General features: G+C 39.1%; 1 protein-coding gene across 1 annotated transcript in view; it reads left to right on the top strand.

The window, feature by feature from the left end:
* The window catches only part of SPARCL1 (SPARC like 1), a 48,690-nt gene that overhangs the window by 10,628 nt on the left and 15,018 nt on the right, over positions 1-23,044 (top strand). The window contains exons 2-4 of the mRNA XM_032332834.1: positions 17,722-17,786; positions 20,840-21,013; positions 21,402-22,400. Of these exons, the coding sequence (XP_032188725.1) occupies positions 17,733-17,786; positions 20,840-21,013; positions 21,402-22,400 (1,227 nt within the window). The 5' untranslated portion in view covers positions 17,722-17,732. The remainder of the gene's footprint in view (positions 1-17,721; positions 17,787-20,839; positions 21,014-21,401; positions 22,401-23,044) is intronic.

The raw sequence follows: 23,044 nt of genomic DNA, 5'->3' as shown, positions 1-23,044 counted from the left end.
GCCTCCTTATAATCTGAAAGCAATTGAAAGTGATTTCAAAAGCAAATGGTTTCTTATAGTTTGAAAAATACTGTGGATAGGAGAGCAGAAGTTTACTATAGTCTGAGCTCTGGATATGATTAACTTCTTTTCTTTTCCCACAAGGTGACAGACAATAGCCCATGCTTATTTTATGTTTGGTTCTTTGTTTTATTTTTCCCAAATCCTCGGTATTTGGATGGTGGCCTAATAAGGCCTGCGGTTGTAATCCTGGCTGGAGGTGGCTGAGTCACCTCACACTTCCCAGCATCTTGATAACAGGGCTAATATCTCTAAAGATCCATAGCATAGTTATTGATGTAGTATGTACATTTTAGTGCCATGAAGCTATTGAAAATAGTCATTGTCCAAAAAGAATTAAGAGCAGATTCCCTTATATAGTGTTGCTCATCCAAAATACAACTTTATTTCAATGTAGCTAATTAGACTACTCTTTTTTTTTAAATTTTATTTATTTATTTGACAGAGAGGGATATCACAAGTAGGCAGAGAAGCAAGCAGAGAGGGAGGGAAGCAGGCTCCCCACTGAGCAGAGAGCCTGATGCAGGCAGGGCTCGATTCCAGGACCCTGAGATCATGACCTGAGCTGAAGGCAGAGGCTTAACCCACTGAGCCACCCAGGAGCCCCTAAACTACTCTTGATTAGGCAATTTTCTACATGTTCGGACTGACTACCCCAAAAGAGTGGTTTTAGAACAGATGTTTACAATGTTTAGTCAGCCTCAGTTAATGAATTGGCTTTCCTTTGGCATAGCAAAGGACTACAAAATAGAGGAGGAAAGAACAGAGAGACTAATTTACTTCCTAAGGTTCCAGATTAATCCTGGTGGTCCTAACATTCTGGAGATTGCATGAAAAGTAAAAATGGGAGAGTACTTTAAAGTGGAAAAAAAAAAAAAAGTCGTGTTCCAATACAAAATACTCCCAGAGCTACCGGCCCATATTTCTTTCTAAAACTCTTCAATCCACCTTTCAAATCTTATTATTATATCAGCAGAACCATCTTTATTGAGTGCTAATCACATTTGAATACCTTGTAGCTTTAGATTCTTTCCAAAGATGAGGACTGCTATGTTCCGTTTAAAAAGAAGAATGTGCCCCAGGTAAGGCACTACAGAGGAGGAGAAACGTTCTCCTCTATCCTCTTATGTTCAGTGTTTGGGGCCTGCAAATTAAACTGACAAAAGACAGGTTAACAGGAGAAAAAGATCTATCCGTATGCAACCAGGAGCTGGCTCCTTAAACAGTTAAAGTTTAAGGCTTATATAGGCTTATACTTACTTAGTAGGAGAAAGGAATGAGTGGGGGAAGAAACAGCTTCTATGAAAGGACAAAAGATTTCTTTAGGAAAGACAAATGGGTGTGTAGAACAAACTGGAGATAAGAGAGTTTGTGAAAATGTTTTATTATGTAAGTGGTTTTTCTTCTTCAGAACCATAAAACTCTCCTGGAGAGGAATTTATGGTAGGTTTACTCTTGGTCTCTCTCCCAGGAGTAGAAGCTACCCTGAAGAGGGAATTTATGGCATTTCTCATTTCTCGGAAGGTTCTGCTTTTATTCAGATAAAGGAAGTTCCAAGAAGGCTTCTTTCTGCATCTGTTGAATCTCAAATGCCCTCAGCTTAAAATAATCTTCATACCAGCTCAAGGGTTCCAAGTGGGTCCCCACAGCAACTACTAGACAGACTTGAAACAGGGCAGCACGGGGAAGCAGAAGGCAGCTTCATGGGCAGAGGATCTGAAAATATTCAAACCCGTGAATCCTCAATTTTGAATCAAGTGTTGTTTGGTCAAGGTTCCAGCAAGGACATGATAGATCGAGGCAGAAAAACTGAATTTGGGGATTTGAGAGAATGTATTAAGGGACTATTTATCAGGTGTTGATGAAGTTCTAGAATATACGTGAAGTTCGGTGGGGTGAGGTCTAGAGCCGATGACCAAGAAAGAATTCTTGAGACATCTTTGGTGCAAAATGGTGGTTTATTAAAGCTCAGGGACAGGACCCGTGGGCAGGAAGAGCTGCTGCCCCGGGGTTATGAGGGGTGGCAGGTTTGTATCATGGGGCTGGGGGATGTAAGGAAAAGGGATATTTCAACAGAACTTTCATATGCTAAAGAAGACCTACAAGATACCGGATACCAGAGGCCTTGCCATTGCCAAGGTCATTTTGCCCTCTAGCAAGGTATTAACATTAAGATGGGTGGCGAGATTCCTAAAGAATGTCCCAGATGTCCCACCCAGGAGTGAGGATGGGGGAAGGTTGGAGGGTGTCAGCTTTTGCTTTGTCCTCAATGGGCCTTCTGTTCCCTCATCAGTGTGAGCAGGGTATAGAGAAGCCACAGGGGTTCTGAGAACAGGCAAATAAGAACTAAGTTTGTACATACCAGGGGAGGGAGCATTTTCTAAACTTAGACAGAAAATGCTGCATAGAGAGGGTCATTGAGGGGAGCTGTGACCTTCAAGAGAGGGACATAGTCACGAGAGGGAGCTGAGAAAATGCACTCCTCCTTCCCTCACATTTCTCCTGCAGTGCACCCCACCTGCTGAACCCCACAGAAACCATCAGGCAAGAGAACCTGAAGATGTAATTCACACAGGCTCTGGGAAAGCTCAGGTTGGAGAAGGCTTGGAGAGTGAATGTAGAGTGGATCTGGAGGAGCAGATGGAAGGTTTCTAGATACTCAGTCGAGGGAAAATCTTTTCCCGGTATGGGAGAGGTAGAATTAACAGCTGTAGACCAGCTGTGTCCTCTCCTTGCTAGAATGAATCTTCTGGAGCTTCCCTTTGGAAGGCATGAATATTCCCAGGCTTTTCATCCTATTTTCAAAGAACTTCTCAAACCTCAGCCATAAGGTTCTTTAAGGCTGTTGTATCTGCTTCTTTCAGAGAAGGCAGTGTGTAGCGGTGCACCATTGGGAAAAGCCATTGTTCTCCCTGTTTAATGTGTTGGCCCTCACCAAGGCACATGAGAGACTTCAACCATGTGCTGAATCCTGGAGGGACTTCTGCTTGGAGTGAGTCCTTTCATTACTGGTTCTCACAAACACATCAAAGTCCACCATTGTTCCCCAGCAGATCCCAACACCATGAGAATGAGGCTACTTGGAACTGTTCTTAGGTATGATTTGCTGTTTTTCTTAATCCTGGAAGAGAACTACCCCAGTGAATAGTTCTTGGTGCATTCACAGAGCTGAAAGCACTTGACATTCCTCTCCCAGCTAGCAGAACTTAACAACCAATTTACTCTGTTAACAAAAGAGAGACAATTTCCATTGAATCCAAAGAGGTTTTCTATTGTCCTTGTTGAGTTTAACTAATAAGGGAAAGTCAAATAAGAATAGAGCAGAAAGCTAAGAACCTGACATTCAGGGGAAAGAAATTCCAGGGAAGTAGGGAATGAAAAAAATGGGGCTGGAGTTTGGGGGTGGGTTGTAGAGAAAAGAGCTAAAGGGAAAGAAAGAATAGGAGTAATATATCTGATCATATCATGGGCTAGGCTTCGAAGGTGAATTGTCATGCCAGTAACAACATGGAGCAAATCATTCAGGTATTATTAAGTCCTGCCACAGGCCTTCAGGGGTGCCATACTCAGGAGTAGATTCAGAATTTATGAACCAGAAGTTTACTGTATGTATTGGGTCTTCTTATTTATTTATTTATTTATTTATTTATTTATTTATTTATTAAAGATTTTATTTATTTGAGAGAGAGACAGAGAGAGCATGAGCGAGGAGAAGGTCAGAGAGCAAAGCAGACTCCCCATGGAGCTGGGAGCCTGATGCGGGAGTCGATCCCAGGACTCCGGGATCATGACCTGAGCGGAAGGCAGTCGTCCAACCAACTGAGCCACCCAGGCGTCCTAGGTCTTCTTTTTTAAAATAGGAAAATCAAAATTAGGTACAAGGCTTTGTAAGGAGCACATTCAAGTGGGGAACTTTAAAGCTTAAGCTTAAGTATATGTGAAAAATGGGGGGAGGAAAAAATAAATGTAAATATGAGAAAACCCTGCATGCACAGAGAAACAAGGAAATAAGAGGCCAGATATCGTGATATGATTCAGCAAATAAAAATAAATATGGCCAAAATAATTTTTCAAAGTACACCACTCTTAAATAGCTCCCAAAGCAAAGCATTTTTACTATACTTGATTCAACTTCAGTTACAGAATCATCTATGTAATATGATAGGAGCCAGTGGTATCACAGCCCAAATTTTGCAAAAGTCAGAAGAATTGACCTTGTCTATATGTCAGTGAAAACCTGTAACTGGTTTTAAGACACCATGTTTGCAGGGTGCCTGGCTAGCTCATGCAATGGAGCATGTGACTCTTGATCTCAGTGTTGTGAGTTAGAGCCCCACACTGGGTGCGGGGGTAACCTAAAAATAAAATCTGTTTTTTAAAAAAAAATAAATAAATAAAGATACCATGTTTGCTTAGGCCTTCATGCTCTCAGCCCATTGGAATTTTTTTTTTTTTTAAGATTTTATTTATTTGACAGAGAGATCACAAGTAGGCAGAGAAGCAGGCAGAGGGAGAGGGAGAAGCAGGCTCCCCGCTGAGCAGAGAGCCTGATGCGGGCCTTGATCCCAGGACTCTGGGATCATGACCTGAGGCAAAGGCAGAGGCTTTAACCCACTGAGCCACCCAGGCGCCCCTGGAAATCATTTTTAACATAGGGCATGGTAGAAACTTTCAGAAGGGCTGGCAAATGCCTGAGGGCAAGAACAGAGCACTGCCTTCATGGGTCCATCATGTATAGTTGGGAAATGAGGCCCAGTGAGATTAGTGAGTGGTGAGTGGTACGAGCAGATGAGGAGCTCCGGGAGGAATGATGAAGAGGTGCGGAAACATAGCCGTCGCACAGTCTTGCCTAAGATAAGCCTGTGGGATCCTCTAAATATAATTAAAGTAATCCTTTAATTATTTGTTGTAGAAGAGGAAGAATGTACTAATTTCTTCCAAGCTGGAGAGAGAGAGAGAAATCTTTGAAAATGTCCCTGAGAAACAATTCCTTTTGAAATCTTGCATGTTTGTCATTCATGACTGGGCACAGTGGCACAGAACTCCAGAAGCTCTCACTGGATGAGTACTCTTTATGAAGTGGAGGTGAAGTGACAGGAATAACAGACGGTTCACAGGTGAAGTGCTTAGCATAGTAGCTGGCATATAGTAAAATCTCAAAAAATACAGGACATTATATTACCTATTATGTATAACAGTTAATGATAAAAACCTACATTTTCAATAAAGCTATAGTTAGGTGAATAAGTCAAAATTCCAAAGCTTCTAATGAGCTAAACTCCAGAGTCCTAGAACATCACTGCTACCTCAGTCCTTTGGTGAAATAACTAAAGCCAATCCGATTCAAGTGGCAGAGAATTAGACCTCTCAATAGGAGGGACAGCAGACAACTGACAGCTATCTTTACCGTCCTGTAATGTTTATGTGTGTGAAATAAGAAGTGTTAGAAGTTGTCTCAAGACAGCTACCTATGCAAGTTAGAATAGAGTTGACATTCGTGGATGTTTGGTTCTTAAAAGGGAGACCTGTTTCTGTCATACCAAATGTTTCATCTAGATGTTTGTTTTGATGCAACATGGGCTGTCCAGTAGAAGAATTTCAGGCATTTGAAATTTCAAATCCTAGGTTTCCCCCGAAAGGCCAGTCCTATAAAATTTAGTCTAGCTGTCATCTTTTAAAATTCCAGATGAGGTTCTCATGAAAGTTTGATAATGAGACACTCTGTTTCTAACAGAACGAAAAGATTCTCCTCAAAGTTCTCCATCATCTCTCATCCCTAACCTCTCTAGGCTCACAAAAAGAGTGGTGCAAAGGAAAGAACTCAAAAGGGATGAATTAAAGTCTCTGCAAAGTATTGATTGGACTTATTAAGCCATTTTTGCTTTATGAATGTTCCAAAGAAATGATATCCTTCATTTCATTTGTACAGGTGAAATCACCAAGGGACTATATGATCACATTTGAGTCTCAAAACAACCCTAGAAGATAAATAGGAGAGGTACTATATTTTTTTCTGTTTTGTAGATAAATCAGTGACTTGACAAAAAGTCTCTTGGCTGGCAAAGGCAGCTCAGTTCTGGAACTCAGATCTTCCAACTCAGTACCAAGTGTTCTCTCAGCTATGCCGATGCCTCTAAATAGACACACAAATTTGGGCAAAATAACATTATCTAATTTCACATCAACTCTCCATATTTAAGTCCCTAGACTAATAACTTTGTATTCAAAAATTTGTCTTATTTCTGCATTTTTCACCGAGAGTTGTATTTGTTCTTTTTACAAGAAACAGTTTGCATTTCATAGAGCACACACACCAAATCTGAATGTCTCAAAATATATGACTTTTTACTGATCCAAGATTAAATGGTATTCGTCATGCTTAGCAAGGACATCATGGTTTCATTTTCAAAGTACTTTGCAAGCATCAGCTAATTAAGCCTCCCTGTCATCTTCAGTATGACAGTTGTTTTCAAAATATCTCTCATTTCCCAGGAAAGTTCTCTGCTCTGTCTTCTTTATACAAATCAGCACATTTGTTCAGTTCTTAAAATAAGCCAAAGGCTGTGAAATTATTTTGATCAGTGTGTGGCAAATACAATTAGCTCAGTAAGGAAAAATGCCCAGTGACTGGTCTGAAGGACAAAATGGAACACAAGCACAAGAACTCAAGGCCTTCTACATTCTGAACACTAGATTGTTCCACGAAGTCTAGTCTTTAAAAGTATAACACAGTCATCTGCTTTATAAGTGAAAATTTGAGGTGGTTTCCCACTTGGGTCATTCTAAATGACACAGTCATATTCTGTCTTTAAATTTTGTCTTTTATTTCAGGATGAAAATAAACACGAGAACTAAAAAATGGAACTAAAAAATAGTTCCATTCTAGACACAGTAAATAATCAGGGACCATATAAGAAATATTGGGTTGACTCTCCAAAAGCCTGCACGACTAGTCACCATAGGTCATGTGACAAACCCTGTACTTATTTCATGTCTTAGTACATCTTCCCACAGCTATGCCAAGATTCTCAGCATTGTAGTAGCTCCTTTGGGCTAAGAACAATGAGAAAATACCTCTTACCTGAGACCAGAAAGACATTAATTCAGGAATATCCTTATCTCCTAAGTATGGATTAGATGCATGTAGAATACTAGAATTTAATTGTGTGGAAGAGAGGACATGTCTATTTGAGTTTATTTTTAAAGAGTGAACTGAAAGTAGAAATGTTCCAAAACCAAGACACCCAGGAAGCTTGAGATCACCAAGGAGAGGAGGACCTGGAAGGATGGAGGGGAAAAAGGAAAGGAACATTAAAGATTCATTTTCTTTATAACACAACTAATACAAGACATAAATGACTATGACGGTAATATTGATGAGATGCACCAGGCAGAATGATGGAAATAACAATCAGTCACATGTATTTGTTACTTTAGAGTTCGCAAAGAGCTTCTCCACCTCAGCGGCTCCCTCTGACAATGCAAGGAATTATTATTTGCATTCTGTACATGAAGTTTGGAGAGATGAAGTAATTTGCTCAGAGTAATATTTAGTACTTGACAGAGCCAGACAGACAGCTAGACTTGACAAAGCCAGAATCTCTGATCTGTTCTGAAGCCATGGGAGAATGTTGGATTCTGAGTCCAAAGTACTGCATTCTAATCCTTGCTCACTTCTTAGACTTGAGCATTTAGCCAAGTAATTTATTTATTTATTTATTTATTTTTTTAAAGATTTTATTTATTTATTTGACAGAGAGAGATCACAAGTAGGCAGAGAGGCAGGCAGAGGGAGAGAGAGGAGGAAGCAGGCTCCCTGCTGAGCAGAGAGCCCGATGCGGGACTCGATCCCAGGACCCTGAGATCATGACCTGAGCCGAAGGCAGCGGCTTAACCCACTGAGCCACCCAGGCGCCCTAGCCAAGTAATTTAGATTCTTCAGGGTTCCATCTCTTTATAGTCAAATGTTGTCTACCTCCTATCCTTATTGGATCAAATGAGACCATATACAAGAAAGTTTTTATTTTTTTTTATTTTTTTTTATTTTTTTTTAAGAAAGTTTTTTATAACTGTGAAATGTTATATAAATATAAAAAGAGGTATAGCTAAGTGCAACTTAATGAATTCCTGGGGCCTTGCCTCAACATATCCTTATTGTTAAGCTTTCTTTCCTTTTGTCTGAAAGAACAAAGAATTCCTCTTCTCTTCAGAGTTAAACCTAACACCTGTGCTTTAATAATAGACCAGCAAATATTTAACAAATTCTATCATCTTCCTTCATCTTCATCATCATTGTACAGATAAACAATGAGCATCAAAAAGCTAAATATTTTATCCAAGATTGTGCAAATTAAGTAGTAGAGCTCTGAATCAGAGCCTTTGTCTTTAAACACTGTGCATGCAATGTTGCCTTCACAATGACTCAGGCAACTTCTCTGTTTTCCGCCTATTTCAGTTATCTATGCATAACTGAAATCTACCCCAAATTTGGGGTAGTTGCATAACAGTGATGCATAACAATCCACCCCAAAATTAAATGGCTTAAAACCAATCCCCTTATTTGCACTAGATTCTGCAATTTGAACAGGACTCACCTGGGTAATTCTTCTGGTGATTTTTGTCTAAAGTCACTCACGTGGCTCCAACAAGCTGGGAGCTCAACTGAAGCTGAACCATCCAAGATCGTCTTTCATTTCCCAGACTTCTATGTGGCCACTGATTGGACTTATTAAGCCATTTTTGCTTTATGAATGTTGCAAAAAAATGATATCCTTCATTTCATTTGTACGGGTGAAATCACCAAATGACTATATGATCACATTTGAGTCTCAAAACAACCCTAGAAGATAACTAGGAGAGGTACTATATTTTTTTCTGTTTTGTAGATAAAGAAATCAGTGACTGTGACAAAATCACACCTGATTCAGAGGTCCCAGCTAGTCTCTAGTCCAAATTTTCTTACAACATGGTGAATGGCTTTCATAGGAAGACAAATCCCAATATGTAAGTGCCTACTAAGCTTCTGCTGGCATCATGCCTGATATTGTCCCATTAGCCAAAACAAGTCATAAGACCAAGGCCAAAGTCACAGGGAATAAGGCCCAAAAGTTGTAGTTCACTAGGGTTATCATTGTTTATCACATCTCCTCTCTCTTTATCTTCTCATTCATTAGTTACGCTTTCCCTTCAGCACAGAAGATACTTTAATGACCACATTTTAATACAAATAAAAATTTCCAGTGACCACACATTCCCGTTTAGCTACCATCTTCCATTCCTCTCATAGTCAACTACCTTAAGTGAGCGGTCGACTCTCACTGTCTTCATTCCTTCTTCTACTCCCCAGTCACTGCAGACGGGCCCATACCAACACCATTTCACCCAATCTACTCTCCTTCAATTCTCCAATAACCTCTGTACTTCCAAAGGCAGTGGGTAATTCACTGGCCTCGTTTACTCTGACCTTTCTGTAACATTTAACACTTTCTTACGTGACTCTTTTCTCTGATCCTTTGTATCTTTAGCTTTTCTGATCCTCTAATGGCACTAAATGGTCTTCATTCACCAGGGTTGTAGCTCCTGCTCTCTGCTCTACTCACTATATAGCTTCTCATGCTAATAGCAGTCAAAACTATCTTTAGCCCCGAACTCTGTGCTTATCCCTAGACCTGTTTATCCAAGTATGTCACTACTCAAATGCAATGAATTTAAAACTAATTTATCATCTTTCTTCTAAAATCATATCTTCCTGCTATAATCCCTTATCTTGGTGATGAATGCCACCATTTACCCAGCTGCCCAAATTAGAATTGTGACAAACCAAGACTCTTCCTTTTCTTCTTCCAACAGTATCCAGTTGGTCATTAACTCTTCTTTGTTCTGACTTTAAATAGTTCTCAGAACTATCCAGTGGTAAATGTTTAACAATCAGCGTTGGACAGGATGGTTTGGGGCTATTGGGGTTGTTGGGTAGCATTATCTGATTTCAAATGCCTTTTATCCCTATTTCTGTTGCATTATGTATACATCACATTATATTAAATCAAATCATTGATTTACTTGACCTCCTTCTTTTCCATTCTTCAGATAGGAACCATGTAGCCCTGTGCTTAGGTAGTGTCTAGTAAGCACTTAATAAATGGAAAAAAGAGTGAAAGAGTGATATACTCTCTGGCCAACATGACACGTTTCTTCTTGATCCATTCAGCTGCACTCCATTTAAGAAAACAAAGGGAATTATGTAAGATACTATGATCAAGTTAAAGGGAATTTTTTTTCTCAAATTTAATGAGCTATACACATTGCTCTAAGAACTAAAATCAAGGGAAATTAGTCTTGAAACCCACAAGACTAATTTCTTCCTTGCTCTTTATGTTGCTACCATTTATAAGAAAATGTGGTTAACAGTCTCTTAACCTCATTTCATTGTTATTTGTGATGAATGTAGGCAAGAGTCCTGCATCCTGCAGCCCTGCTCGGCTGTCACGTAAAATTAACCATCACACATGTTATCCCCACTCTAGATAGGGACTCTGAGGCTCAGAGGGTTAAGTAATTTGCTAAAGATGACATAGACGGCAGCTGCGGGACCAAATTCAAATACACATCTTTCTAACCCCAAAGCACCATTCTCCTTGTACTAAACTGGTAGTTCTCCTTAAGGGCAATTTTATCCGCCAGGGGCTATCTGGCAATATCTGGAGACATTTTTGGTGTCATAACTGGTGGGGGATGAGGGACTTGCTATGAAATATAATGGGTAGAAGTCTCACAGTTGCTGCTAAACATCCTACACGCAGAAGAATGCTAAACATTCTACATAACTACAAAGAATCACCCACCAAGAAATGTTCATAGTGCCAAGATAAAGCCGGCATTAAATTATACTATTTTGTATTTTTACCATTTCCTACTGCTAGTAGAATAGTAATATGCTGATCTAAATTATAAATGACTGTAGTTCCATAAATCTAATAAATACTGGCTAAATGAATGAATGAATGTTAAATTTTGAATATAGGGGAAGGAAACTGCATTTTTCAATGACTTTTCACATTAGCATTCACTAAGAGCATAAAATATTTTAAATTACCATCAATAATAAAAATGGGAAATAGATACCACTTATGTGCTTGAAGCATTAAATACCACAATATAAAATGTTTTATTTTGATACTATAAAATCATACAATATATTTTCAGTGGTATTAGTAGTTTAAGGAAAAGAGATAACAGCAGTTTATGGTTCATGAGAGTCATAGAATTATCTCGTTTTAAATATCAGAGCTGAAGGATCATCAAGGTCACCTGCTTCATTATTCATCACTTAAGAAAACTGTATCTAGGAAAGGGTAAGTGAGTTACCCAAAGTCTCTTGGCCAGTGAAGGACAGTGTTGGAACTAGAATTCAGTTCTCCTGACAGTTACATGCTTTTTTCATTCCAAGGTATTTTTTCAATATCCCTGAAGTGTTAGAATCTGGGGTGTGGGGTGTTGCTGCATATTTTCATTTAAACATGTACTTCATCCAAAGGAAATTGAATTTCTATGTTTTGCCTTGTTTAGACAATAAAAAGCATTATTGAAAGGGATTTTTGATATCAAATAACCCAACCAACATTCTATGATTAGACTTTTTCCTCAACATAGAAAAATATATTTGCTGTGTATGCAAAATGTTGAAACTTACGATATCGGAGCTCTTTATTTAAAAGTTTAAAGTGAATTCTCAACTTGTTCCCATACTGGCTTAGGGTTTTTTTTTCCTCCTTCCATGCGTCTTTGTATAAGAGGTAAATGGAGATCTTGATTTGCAAAGGAGCTGGGAAAGCACCAGCACAGGAGCCGGGAAAGCTGGGTTCCAGTTTTCTCTCTTAACAGCTCTCTGGCCTCCAGCATGTCCTGTCATAGCCTTTCTAACCCCGTTCGTCATCTCCCACATCATGAGGTTATTGCAAAGGTTGAAGAAGATACTCTCCCATTTGTAGATCTGTTTGGTAAACCCAGAGCACTTTGATAATATAAACTTCCAGTATTTGTTATACATCATTACTAGTTCTAAATAATGTTTATTTAAGGATATAAACAGAACACACATTCCTCTGTTAGTACTCTGAATTCCTGAAGTTATGGACAGTCATTTTCAGAGGGGTCCTTTAGAGGAATTAAATTAAAGTCTCCAAGCTGAATACATACATGTTATTCTCATTAAAAATGGAACAGATTAAGGGACGCCTGGGTGGCTCAGTTGGTTGGACAACTGCCTTCGGCTCAGGTCATGATCCCGGAGTCCCGGGATCGAGTCCCGCATCCGGCTCCCAGCTCGTGGGGAGTCTGCTTCTCCCTCTGACCTTCTCCTCGCTCATGCTCTCTCTCACTGTCTCTCTCTCAAATAAATAAATAAAATCTTTAAAAAAAAAATGGAACAGATTAATTTATTTGAGGTGATATAAGGTTACAAGTGATTTATGTTTTCCCCCACACTCAATCTTTAATCTCCATTCTTCCAACACACTATTCCCTAGTTGGAATAATAGGATAGGTGAAAAGTGTGTTCTTATTTTTTCTAACATGTTAAGGAAGTTTGTCCTACCACCTGTAGGCCTCTTTTCTTTAATAAAAATTTCACTTGCTAATGAAGTTAGAACCAAAGACCTTAGTAATTCCTATTGTCCTAGAAATAGTAGTAGCAGCAGCAGCAGCAGTGGTAGTAACACAGATATAAATCAGATGAAGATATAGAAATCATCTATTCATTAGATAGTACAGATGAAACATATGCATATATTGGCACTCTGCTAAAATCCCAGTATAATGATAGGAAAGGAAAAATAATAATATAAACTCACAATGACAAAGAAAAAAAGAGAGGGTGACATGATAAAAGATATCGGCAAATTTTTGGAATGTAGCAAGCAATTGGAAGAACAGGGAAAGCTTAAATCTAAGGATGTTCAGAGAAGGGTGCCATAAACCAACAAGCCAGTTCCCACTGCAGAACTCAAAAAAGTTTCAAAATTGGAGGTATCAGGTCATTTGGAAGTTGAGGCAAGGGTAGAAGCTGAAATCAGGGGGATTGGTTGAAAGCCTCTCAGATATAAACTGATGCCAGTTCTTGCTCATGCTGGTAATTGACAGAGGACTCCCCTTTTCACCCTAAACAGGAAAGAGAAGGTTATTCTCTGGCCCTGGGCTTTAGAGAGGCACCATGGAGGGTGGGATATGATGCCACACAGAAATCTGGGGACTAAGTGAGAGTCTGTGTATGCGCTGAGAGATTTCCAGTCCCTTCACTCCTTCATCTCACCGCATGGAGCAACCAGGCATTTACCCCACCCTATGGGGTAGGAAGTATGAAGATCTTCCCTGGGGGGGTGGGGGGAACTCCCCAAGGAAAAAAACCTAACAATGACATCAAGGGCATCGCATCAAAAGTGTTAGGTTACTGTCTGAGACCCTCCATGGTAGCTCTCCAAAATGACAAGCCCTGCCTGTGAAATGTCAAATTGGTTTTTTAGTGACTTGCTACTAAATATTACCATACAACCAAGACATTGCACATTCGAGAAAAGCTTTCGACATAAAAATCAAAGACCAAAGTAAACCAGAAAAACAGGGATAATATGGAAACAGAAAATACAGGGTTCAGAGAAAATTTTTTAAATATTGAATTAATATCTTCAAAAACAAGAGTATATATCACACTAAAGAAAAAGATGATAACATCTAAAAGGGGGAACATCAGGAAATAAATTTAAAGTGTGTGAGAAAAACATTTAAAAAATTAGTAGTAAAGAGAAAAGATAAAATTGAGGAACTTTCCCAGAATAATATAAACAAGATGGGAAAAAGGAGCAAAAATTGTAAGTAAATTAGAGAACCAACCCCAAAATTCTGACATTTAACTATTATGAATTCCAGAAAGAAAATATACACACACACACAAAAATAGAGTAATAAAAATTATCAAAGAATTAACATGTGAAAATTTCTCAGGGGGCACTTGGGTGGCTCAGTGGGTTAAAGCCTCTGCTTTCGGCTCAGGTCATGATCTCAGGGTCCTGGGATCGAGCCCCACATGGGGCTCTCTGCTCAGCGGGAAGCCTGCTTCCCCCTCTCTCTCTGCCTGCCTCTCTGCCTACTTGTGATCTCTCCCTCTGTCAAATAAATAAATAAAATATATTTTTTTTAATTTCTCAGAACTGAAATATATGAATTTCCAAATGAAACAGGCCTAATGAGAGCCTAAAGTAAATTAAAAAGGATCCAAACTGGAGTGTCTGGCTGACTTAGTATGCAACTTTTGATCTCAGATGGTGAGTTTGAGCCCTGCATTAGGTGTGGAGATTACAAAAGTAAAAAATAGGGGGTGCCTGGGTGGCTCAGTGGGTTAAACCTCTGTCTTTGGCTCAGGTCAGGATCTTGCGGTCCTGGGATCAAGCCCCGCATCAGGATCTCTGCTCAGCAGGGAGCCTGCTTCCCTCCCAGCCCTGCCTGCGTCTCTGCCTACTTGTGATCTCAGTCTGTCAAATAAATAAATGAAATCTTTAAAAAAAAATAGTTTTTTGTTTTGTTTTGTTTTTTAAAGGATCCAAACTAAAGCAGAGATTGTAATACCTTAGGATACTAAGAACAAATATTGAAGCTTGGGGAAAAAAACTTAAAAGCTTACATAAAGAAAGAAAAAAAAATTCTCATTTTTAAAAAACTGGGGAAAAAACAACATTGGTATTCTTACTAGTGTTAGGTACATTATTAAACGAAACGAGACTGAGACAAGGTGAAAGTTATTTAAAGCTCTATTTTATGATAAGTATTAGCAGTTAGACTGATCGGCCAGGGGAACGAGACTGAGACAGGGTGAAAGTTAGGCAAAGCTCTATTCTATGCTAAGCATTAGAAGTCAGACTAACCAGCCAGGGCTGTCTCTGAAGAGAGGGACCACCCCCAGCTTACAGGCTCAAGTATTGACTGACTGACCTCCGAAGAGGGCGACCCCTCCCCATCTTACAGATTACCTTTTATAGAGCAAAAGTCTGGCCACACATAGGTGGCCAATGAGATTGTAGTCATGTTAGGTCACACACAGGTGGCCAATTGAATTACAATTTACCCTATAGTAGCTGTTTGACCTAACCTATTACTCTGGTCAGAACTGGTGCTCAAGGTTGGTGCCCAAACGACAGGGTTTACATTCTTTGGTGGTTAAGGAAAAAGTGTGTGTGTGTTTCTTACTGATTGGATGTCTCCACATGGCCCGACTCGTCCTTGTATTCTGGGCTCTATTATTAGGAACTAGCTGACCATATTTTACTGGTTTCCCAGACTTGCTTCTAAGTAAGTTTCTCTCGGGGGAGGGGGGCAGGGTCAGTTTAAGTTTTACTGCACAAACAACAAAATGGCTTTTAACCAAGATGGAGTCGCTCTGGCTAAATAGGTCCTTACACTAGCAATACTGGAAACTAAAAGAAAATGGAATATGTTTTAAAATTCTGAGAAAAGCAATGTTCTGCTTTAAAATTCTGTATCAAGTGAAGGATAAAATACTCATGTTTTCTTAATGTGCAAAGTCTCAAAACTTCTGTCCCGTATATATTGTTAGTTTTGGAAGCTTCTGGAGGATATGCTCCATGAAATGAAGGAAAACACCAAAAAAAGAAAAACATATGGGACTCAGGAAGCAAGAAGTGAAACCCAGGAAAAGAGCAAAGGAAAGGGGATTCCCAGGGAGGTGGTGACTAGCCCGCCAGGAGGAAAGCCCGCCGGCTGCCTGGGCTGCGACAGTCATGTAGAGCAAGACAACCAACACCTGGGAGACACAACTCCAAGGGGAAAATAAGCCTTGGGGATTCTCTGAGGGGTTTGTGCTTGTTGTTCTAGTGTTGTCATTGTTGCCATATTAAAAGGAGTTTTTAAATGTTGTTGGAAAATTGGGGAAGAATAAGTATACATGGAAAAGTATATTAAAAGAGGAGGTAATTTCAGGGCACCTGGGTGGCTCAGTGGGTTAAGACTCTGCGTTCCGCTCAGATCATGATCTCAGGGTCCTAGGATCGAGCCCCACATCAGGCTCTTCGCTCGGCCGGGAGCCTGTTTCTCCCTCTCTCTCTCTGTCTGCCTCTCTGCCTACTTGTGATCTCTCTCTGTCAAATAAATAAATAAAATTTTAAAAAGAAAAAAAAGAGAAGGCAATTTCTAGGGCCAGACAAAACAAAATATTGTTCAAAAAATAAATGTAAGTGTGGTTCAACACAGGAAATTACTACTTGGCTCAGCTGTGAGGAATATACACATTATTCGTAAATGTTATATAGTGATTTAAGTAAGAATTGTGATGTCATTAGTTTAGGAAAAGAAATGGGGAAGGAGAAGAGTATGTTTGTGCATTGTGTGCATGCATATGGTATGTGTGTTAAGCGATAGCTATTATAGTATTAAATCAATAGAATAATTTTTAACATTAATATGTTTTTAAATATGTATTTATTTTAAATGTGTATTTAAGCATCTGTTTTGAAATATTGAGGTAACCAGCAGAAGAAACTGTTTACATTCTTAATAAACCTCAAAATATTATTTAAAGCTCTATGGATACATTTATGTATAAAAGATTGCAAAACTAATTTAAAAGAGTCACCTACTATTTCTAGGAGACCCAGAGAATATCTTTTAAAGACTAGAAACTCTGTTCCTAATCCCAGATGGATTTGGATTGCCAGGTTTAGAAATACTCCACAGGGAAATGTACATCACCCACTCCTTTTAAGAGAATTCCCCAGGAGGCCAATTTACTTCGCCTCTTTGAGCTTCTCTTGTCTCATCTCTCAGCTGAAAAAGTTCATTTAGAACAAACCAAACTCCAATTCAAAGCAAATAACAACTGAAACAGACCAGGGGCAAATGCCAGCTCTTCTTTTGGAGCAGAGCCTCTGCTCAGATCCAGCTGGCTGTTGCCAGGAAGACCAGTGGTTGCTAAGAGGCCCAGTGGTTCAGGAGAAACTGCAGATCTGGGGGGGGGTTACAGGGGGGTGGGGGAGGGTGGAGTTTTTGTTTTGTTTTTGTTGTTGTTGTTGTTGTTCAGATCTGGGTTTTTACATGAACACTTTGGACTTTAAAATGCTGTTTTAAACTACGCAGTGCCTACCAAACCAAACCCATCTGCAGGCCCCCACCCACCCACACAGACTGCCAGTGTGAGACCTCTGAATTAGATGAACACTGATGACTGCTTTAGGCAGCACAATGTCTCATTCCTAAAACTCTGCATTGAATGTATGTGTTTCTTCACCACCAAAGAGGCAGGTTGTTTTATCCCAACCTGACATAATATACTATTTCACTTTGTCACTTTTATCTTTGTGAACACTCACAGATCTTAAGACCCAAATCTGCATAGCGCCTCTATTCAAGGAAACACAAGCATAAAGAGAGGTAAGTTCTGCCAAACACAGCTGGGCCGGAAAATCAAGGAGTCATTCTCACAGAGACACAATTGGGTAAAAACTCATTAATCCATTTTTCCAGATATGCTAGTGTACACAAAGACAATAATCACCTTTAAATGTAAGGATCAATATCAAGCTCAATATTTGCTGAGATTATCTTTTAATCTTTCACAAGGAAATTTTACCCACTACTGCTAATTATCTTCTTGGTTCACAGGCCTAGAAAACATGAAGACTGTGCTTTTTTTCCTATACATTTTGGGAACTGCAGCTGCAATCCCGGTAAATGTCCTTTTTTTTTCTGCTGTTACATCTCTTCTTCCTGACATTTCATTCAGACATCCTCCAGTTAAAAAGAAAATGTGTGCATATAGTGGTTTGAAATTCTCTTTTTAATTTTAATGTTATTTTTTTCCCAAGCAGGGAACAAACAACTAGAAAAATTGAGATAAAATACTTTCTAAAAGAATATTTCTTTCAGAACTACCAGATTCCATAAGATAAAATAAATCAAAAGCTGAAAATGTCGATTATCAGTTTTTAGAAAGGGGATATGCCAGGGCATAAATGCCAACGAGAACGGGAAGAAATAAATTGTCTTATGAAAATTCATCACTTAGCATGAGAAGCCCAAGAAATTAGTATGAGAAGTCTTGGGAGTGCGTACCCATACCCTTCAGCAGCATTTTCTTTGAGTTCAAATATATACTGGCTGATCATTTCTGAGTCTGAAATAAAACAGGAACCGATGGGTTAGGGGCAGGAAATGGAATCGTAATCATAAATCAGCTCCTAATTCATCCTTGGAGGTGGGGGGTGGTGTGAAGGTTGTTGAAAATAGAACTAAAACAATTTTTTTTTCTTCATGATCAGATACACTAGCCCCACCATTCACACAGCAATAAATTGTATACACACAAATCAGAATCATTTGAGACCATGTCAGCCCCCTTAAAATTACCTGAAAGTTTTTGTTGTTGCTGTTGTTAGCAGAACCATGGCTTGGATGATCATTTAGGTGTCTTCCAAATGATCCACTTAATCTATAATCAAACCAAAGGATTTGTGCCATTTGTTTCTTTTTCACCAAAGGGAGGAATCAGTCTCCTCTAAAGAAACAAAGTGATTTCTCTCATCCCTTCTCTTCCTCATTCTCTACTCTGTCTAGGCTTCTGTCCTTGGTTTTTGGATAGCTGGTGGCTAACATTTGGTTGACAGATGTGTCAGCAAAGACAAACATCGTGCCGCCCAGACCAGGCAGTTCTTAGAAAACAGAGTGTATGACCACACTGCTAGGGCTTATGCTTAAGTAGCTGGAGCTACTCCAGCTGAAATTATACATTGTCCTCTGAAATTACAAAAGTGGGATAAATTATGTTCAGCACAGAAAGAAGCTCCCACAGACCCATTGTTTTCTCCTAAAAATGTGTTTTGCCCTTGCAGCTGTTGCCACTATGTAAACAGACATCAAAAGTGTCTCTCAACCAAATGTTTGAATAACACATCTACATGCAGACATATTTTAGATGTTTTTTCTTTAGGACAGTTCCTTGTGCAGATCCAGTCAGATGCTAAAAAGCTAAGTATCTTCTCATACGGTTTACCCATTAAAAATCTTGTATCATTTTCCTCACCTGCCTGAATTCTATAGAAGTAAGTCGATTCTGTGTGGTTAGGAGATTCCACACAAAGTTCCAGATGTTATGTTGTTATTGCTGTGGGAATAATAATAAAATAGAATTTGATTTCAGAAAATTTCTGAAAGAAGAAAAGCTGCCGTGCTTTTTGTGCATTTCTTCCAGCTTACAGAGGCAGAGCAGAGGAAGACGGGTGCAGAGAGGGGGCGCGGTTCCCCACTAATAAGCTAAAATCTCCTCTTTCCATTGCCTTCCATGTCTCTGCTGGCAATCTGCCAGACTGGCCACCATGCTTTCTCCTTTCTCTCTTATAAATGGCTTCTTTGGAAACTTTTTCAAATATCATTACTCCTTTTAGTTGAGAAGGTGATAAGAAGCAAGAGAGCAAACAGCATCTAAAATGAATCTTGTATGCCATGTCTTTCCTTATATAATCGGTACAACAGAATGTAATCATAAAGACAAGTCAGTGCAAATAGAATCTGAGTTCTGTACGTACACCTAGGTCTGCCTGACATCTGAGCATCCGTAGTATCTCTCCGATAAAGATTTGTGGTGAATGCCTGCTTAACAGTATCAGACAGTTCACAGTGTTAGCACTGTATCACACCACTGCTAACAACAGTCATTTTTTTCACTTGGGTAGTTTTTTACAATTTCCAGACTTTTATATTTGTGTAAACTTATCTTGATATTTCTGCTTAATTCACCTTGATAGATGACAGGGTAGGGATTTACAGTTTGTCAAGTGACAGATTCTTAATAACAGAGTCAAGACTTGAAGGGAGATCTCTTCTAAATCCATTGTTAAACATCTCCATTGTATCACTGCCCGCTCTTCATCTACGCCTTTAGTCTTGCTAGAAATAGAGCCATCCCTCTAGTTGAAATAATACTCCATAGCTCTTCTTGACTAGAATGAAGTGTACTGTTTCACACAACTTTTGAATCAGTTCCACATTAAGTTGTTTTTTATTGTAAGATTTCTTGTTGGATATAAGGCTGATAGTGTTAAGAAAATAAACATTGAATAAAAAGTTTATATCTTTTCTGCTAATTAGCAGCAGTTACTTAAAAGTTAACTTAAGGAAATGTAGTGTTATATCCTTTGGTTAATTTAATTTCACTTGGACTTTCTGCTAAACAACAGTTCTCAAAATTATAAAGTATGAATATTATATTTTTTAAAAGTTTGAAAAGCACAGAAAATACTTCCAAAACTCAAAGATGACTATTATTGAAATAATTTTTGCTCCATTTTCACCTAGTCTCTGCATATATAACATTTTCTTAAATATGTTTGTGATTCTGTTTTCATTTAACATTATAATATGGACATTTGCTTATATTCTTAAAAATTCTAGAGAGTCTCTTTTTTTAAAGATTTTATTTATTTATTTGATAGAAAGAGATCACAAGTAGGCAGAGAGGCAGGCAGAGATAGAGAGGAGGAAGCAGGCTCCCCGCTGAGCAGAGAGCCCAATTCGGGACTCGATCCCAGGACCCTGGGATCATGACCTGAGCCGAAGGCAGAGGCTTAACCCACTGAGCCACCCAGGTTCCCCGAGAGTATCTTTTAAGTGATATTATGTATGAAGCATATTACTACTAATAATGATGACAATAAAAGAGTAACTGGAAATTTTAAATGTTAACATCTAGACATGAATAACATGAGCTAATTTCTAATTTTTTCAGACAAATGCAAGGTTCCTGTCTGATCATACCAAACCAACTGCTGATTCCTTGAGTTCCATCCAACAGGCTGAAATACTATTAACACCTAACAACACTGCAATTCCCATGTTAAGGGTTGAAGATGCAGAAAATGAAAAGGAAATTGCAGGGTCTGTAGATCATCCAAACCATAAGGTAAAAGTAACATGGTTACACTGTTACAATTTTAAAATTTTCCAAAGGTCTCAATTTCAAAGCGTAGTCAAGGATATTATCTCATTCTCACTCGTCTCAGTTTAATTTTCAAAAGACAGTGATCACATCAACTGTTTCCAATCACCAGAAGAACTGTGAGAGTAAGTTTTACACCTTCGGCCAAGGTGCTATATAATCATGTCATATCACAAAATTTGAATTCAGGTTAAACTTTTAGCTATAGAATGTGGAGAACATCATATATGAGTTTACTTGATATTATGTGATGATAAAGAGTAATAATATTAAGTATTGGCTTATGAATTATAAATAAAATATAGATATTCCATTATCATTTGTTTCAAGAGTAAACTTCTTTTCTTTTAAGGCTGAAAAATCTTCAGAACTAAAGTCAAAGGAGGAAAATCATGACCAGTCAGCAGATCAGGACCAGAGTTACAGCCCAGAGCTCAGATTACAGGATGAAGAGGAAAGTGAAAGTGACTTAAGTGAGAATTTGGAGTATATACCATCTGAAGGTACATTGGACCTACAAGAAGATGGGGGTGAGCCTCAAAAGAAAAAAGTCCCAGAGAACATTGATTCCCTTGCTCCTAATATTAGTTCCACTATAGATCCTAACCAACAAGAAAGCATTACAAAAACAGAAAAAGAACAGGAACAACCAATAAACGATTTACATCCTCAGCTGAATAGGAGCAACAAAGATAGCCAAGATGTAAGTGATCAAGGAAACCAAGAGCAGGATCCAAATATTCCCAATGGAGAAGAGGAAGGGGAAGAAGAACCTGGAGAAGTTGGTACCCACAACGATAACCAAGAAAAGGGGAGAGAACTTCCCAAGGAGCAGTCTAACAGCAAGGAGGAAGAAGACAGTACCCAATCTGATGATGTTTTGGAAGAGTCCAGTCAGCCAACTCAAGTAAGCAAGATGCAGAAAGGTGAATTTGATCAGGGTAACCAAGAACAAGAAGAGGATAGTTCCAATGCAGAAATGGAAGATGAAACTGCATCAAAAATTAACAAGCACAATCAAGATGCTGAATGGCAGAGCCAAGAAGAAAAACCTGATGTTATCAGCAACCAGGAGGAGATAGATAAGAAGTCTGTTTCTGAAGCTCTGCCCGTGGAGCCTACCAAAGCTGGTAACATCATGCCCACAAATCACGGAGCTAATGTTGATGCTGATGATGACGCCAGACACGATGCAAGTGATGACTACGAATTCATCCCAAGTGAGACCTTCATAGAGGCTGAAAGATCTCAGTCCATTGCCTATAGCCTCAAATATGAAGAAGAAAAAGAAAGAGAGAGAGCACATGAGAATGGGAACGTAGAAGCCAGTGAGCCTGGAGAATACCAAGAGGTGAGACTCTTTATAATAATGCTTTTCCGATAGAGCAGTTAGCTTTATCAAGACATAGCCATGACCTTTCTCTGTGCTCTCACAGTCTCCTATGCCTATCTCTATCAGCACATTATGAAAATACATCAAAATTTTTTATTTCCCTCTGTATCTCCATCAGTAGGCTGAAAGTGCCTGTTTTGTTTGGGTTCCCCTAGAAGCAGATCCTGATTTTAGTACAGTTTGACAAGTTCAGGGAACAAAGAGGAGTGGAACATGATACAGGGGAGGAAAGGAAGCTAATCGAAGGTACATAATTAAAGCCACATAAAGCACATTCCTCTGAATTACCGCATCTGGAGAGCGAGGGAGCTAGGGCTTTAAAAAGACTGAGAATTGCTAGGAGAGGTATTAATTCCCCAGCAGTTTTGGTCTCTCCTTTGAGCAGGCCAGATAGATTGCCATGATATTTTGGGCACAGAGGTGCAGAAACAGGCAATTGAAAGTGGCTGGAGTGAACTAGAATGACAAACTCTGACAGATCTGAGGGTTGGGAGACACTGACAACTATTGCTCCAATGTCTTGAGAGTAGATGCAATGTAATATTCAAGTTGAATCACCAATGTCTAGCAAAATGCCTCTAACATAGTAAGAGATCCAGGAA

Source organism: Mustela erminea, chromosome 2, assembly GCF_009829155.1.
Source record: "Mustela erminea isolate mMusErm1 chromosome 2, mMusErm1.Pri, whole genome shotgun sequence".
NCBI classification, from domain to species: domain Eukaryota; kingdom Metazoa; phylum Chordata; class Mammalia; order Carnivora; family Mustelidae; genus Mustela; species Mustela erminea.
Note: the sequence above shows the minus strand (reverse complement) of the source record. Positions and strands in the feature narration are given on the sequence as shown.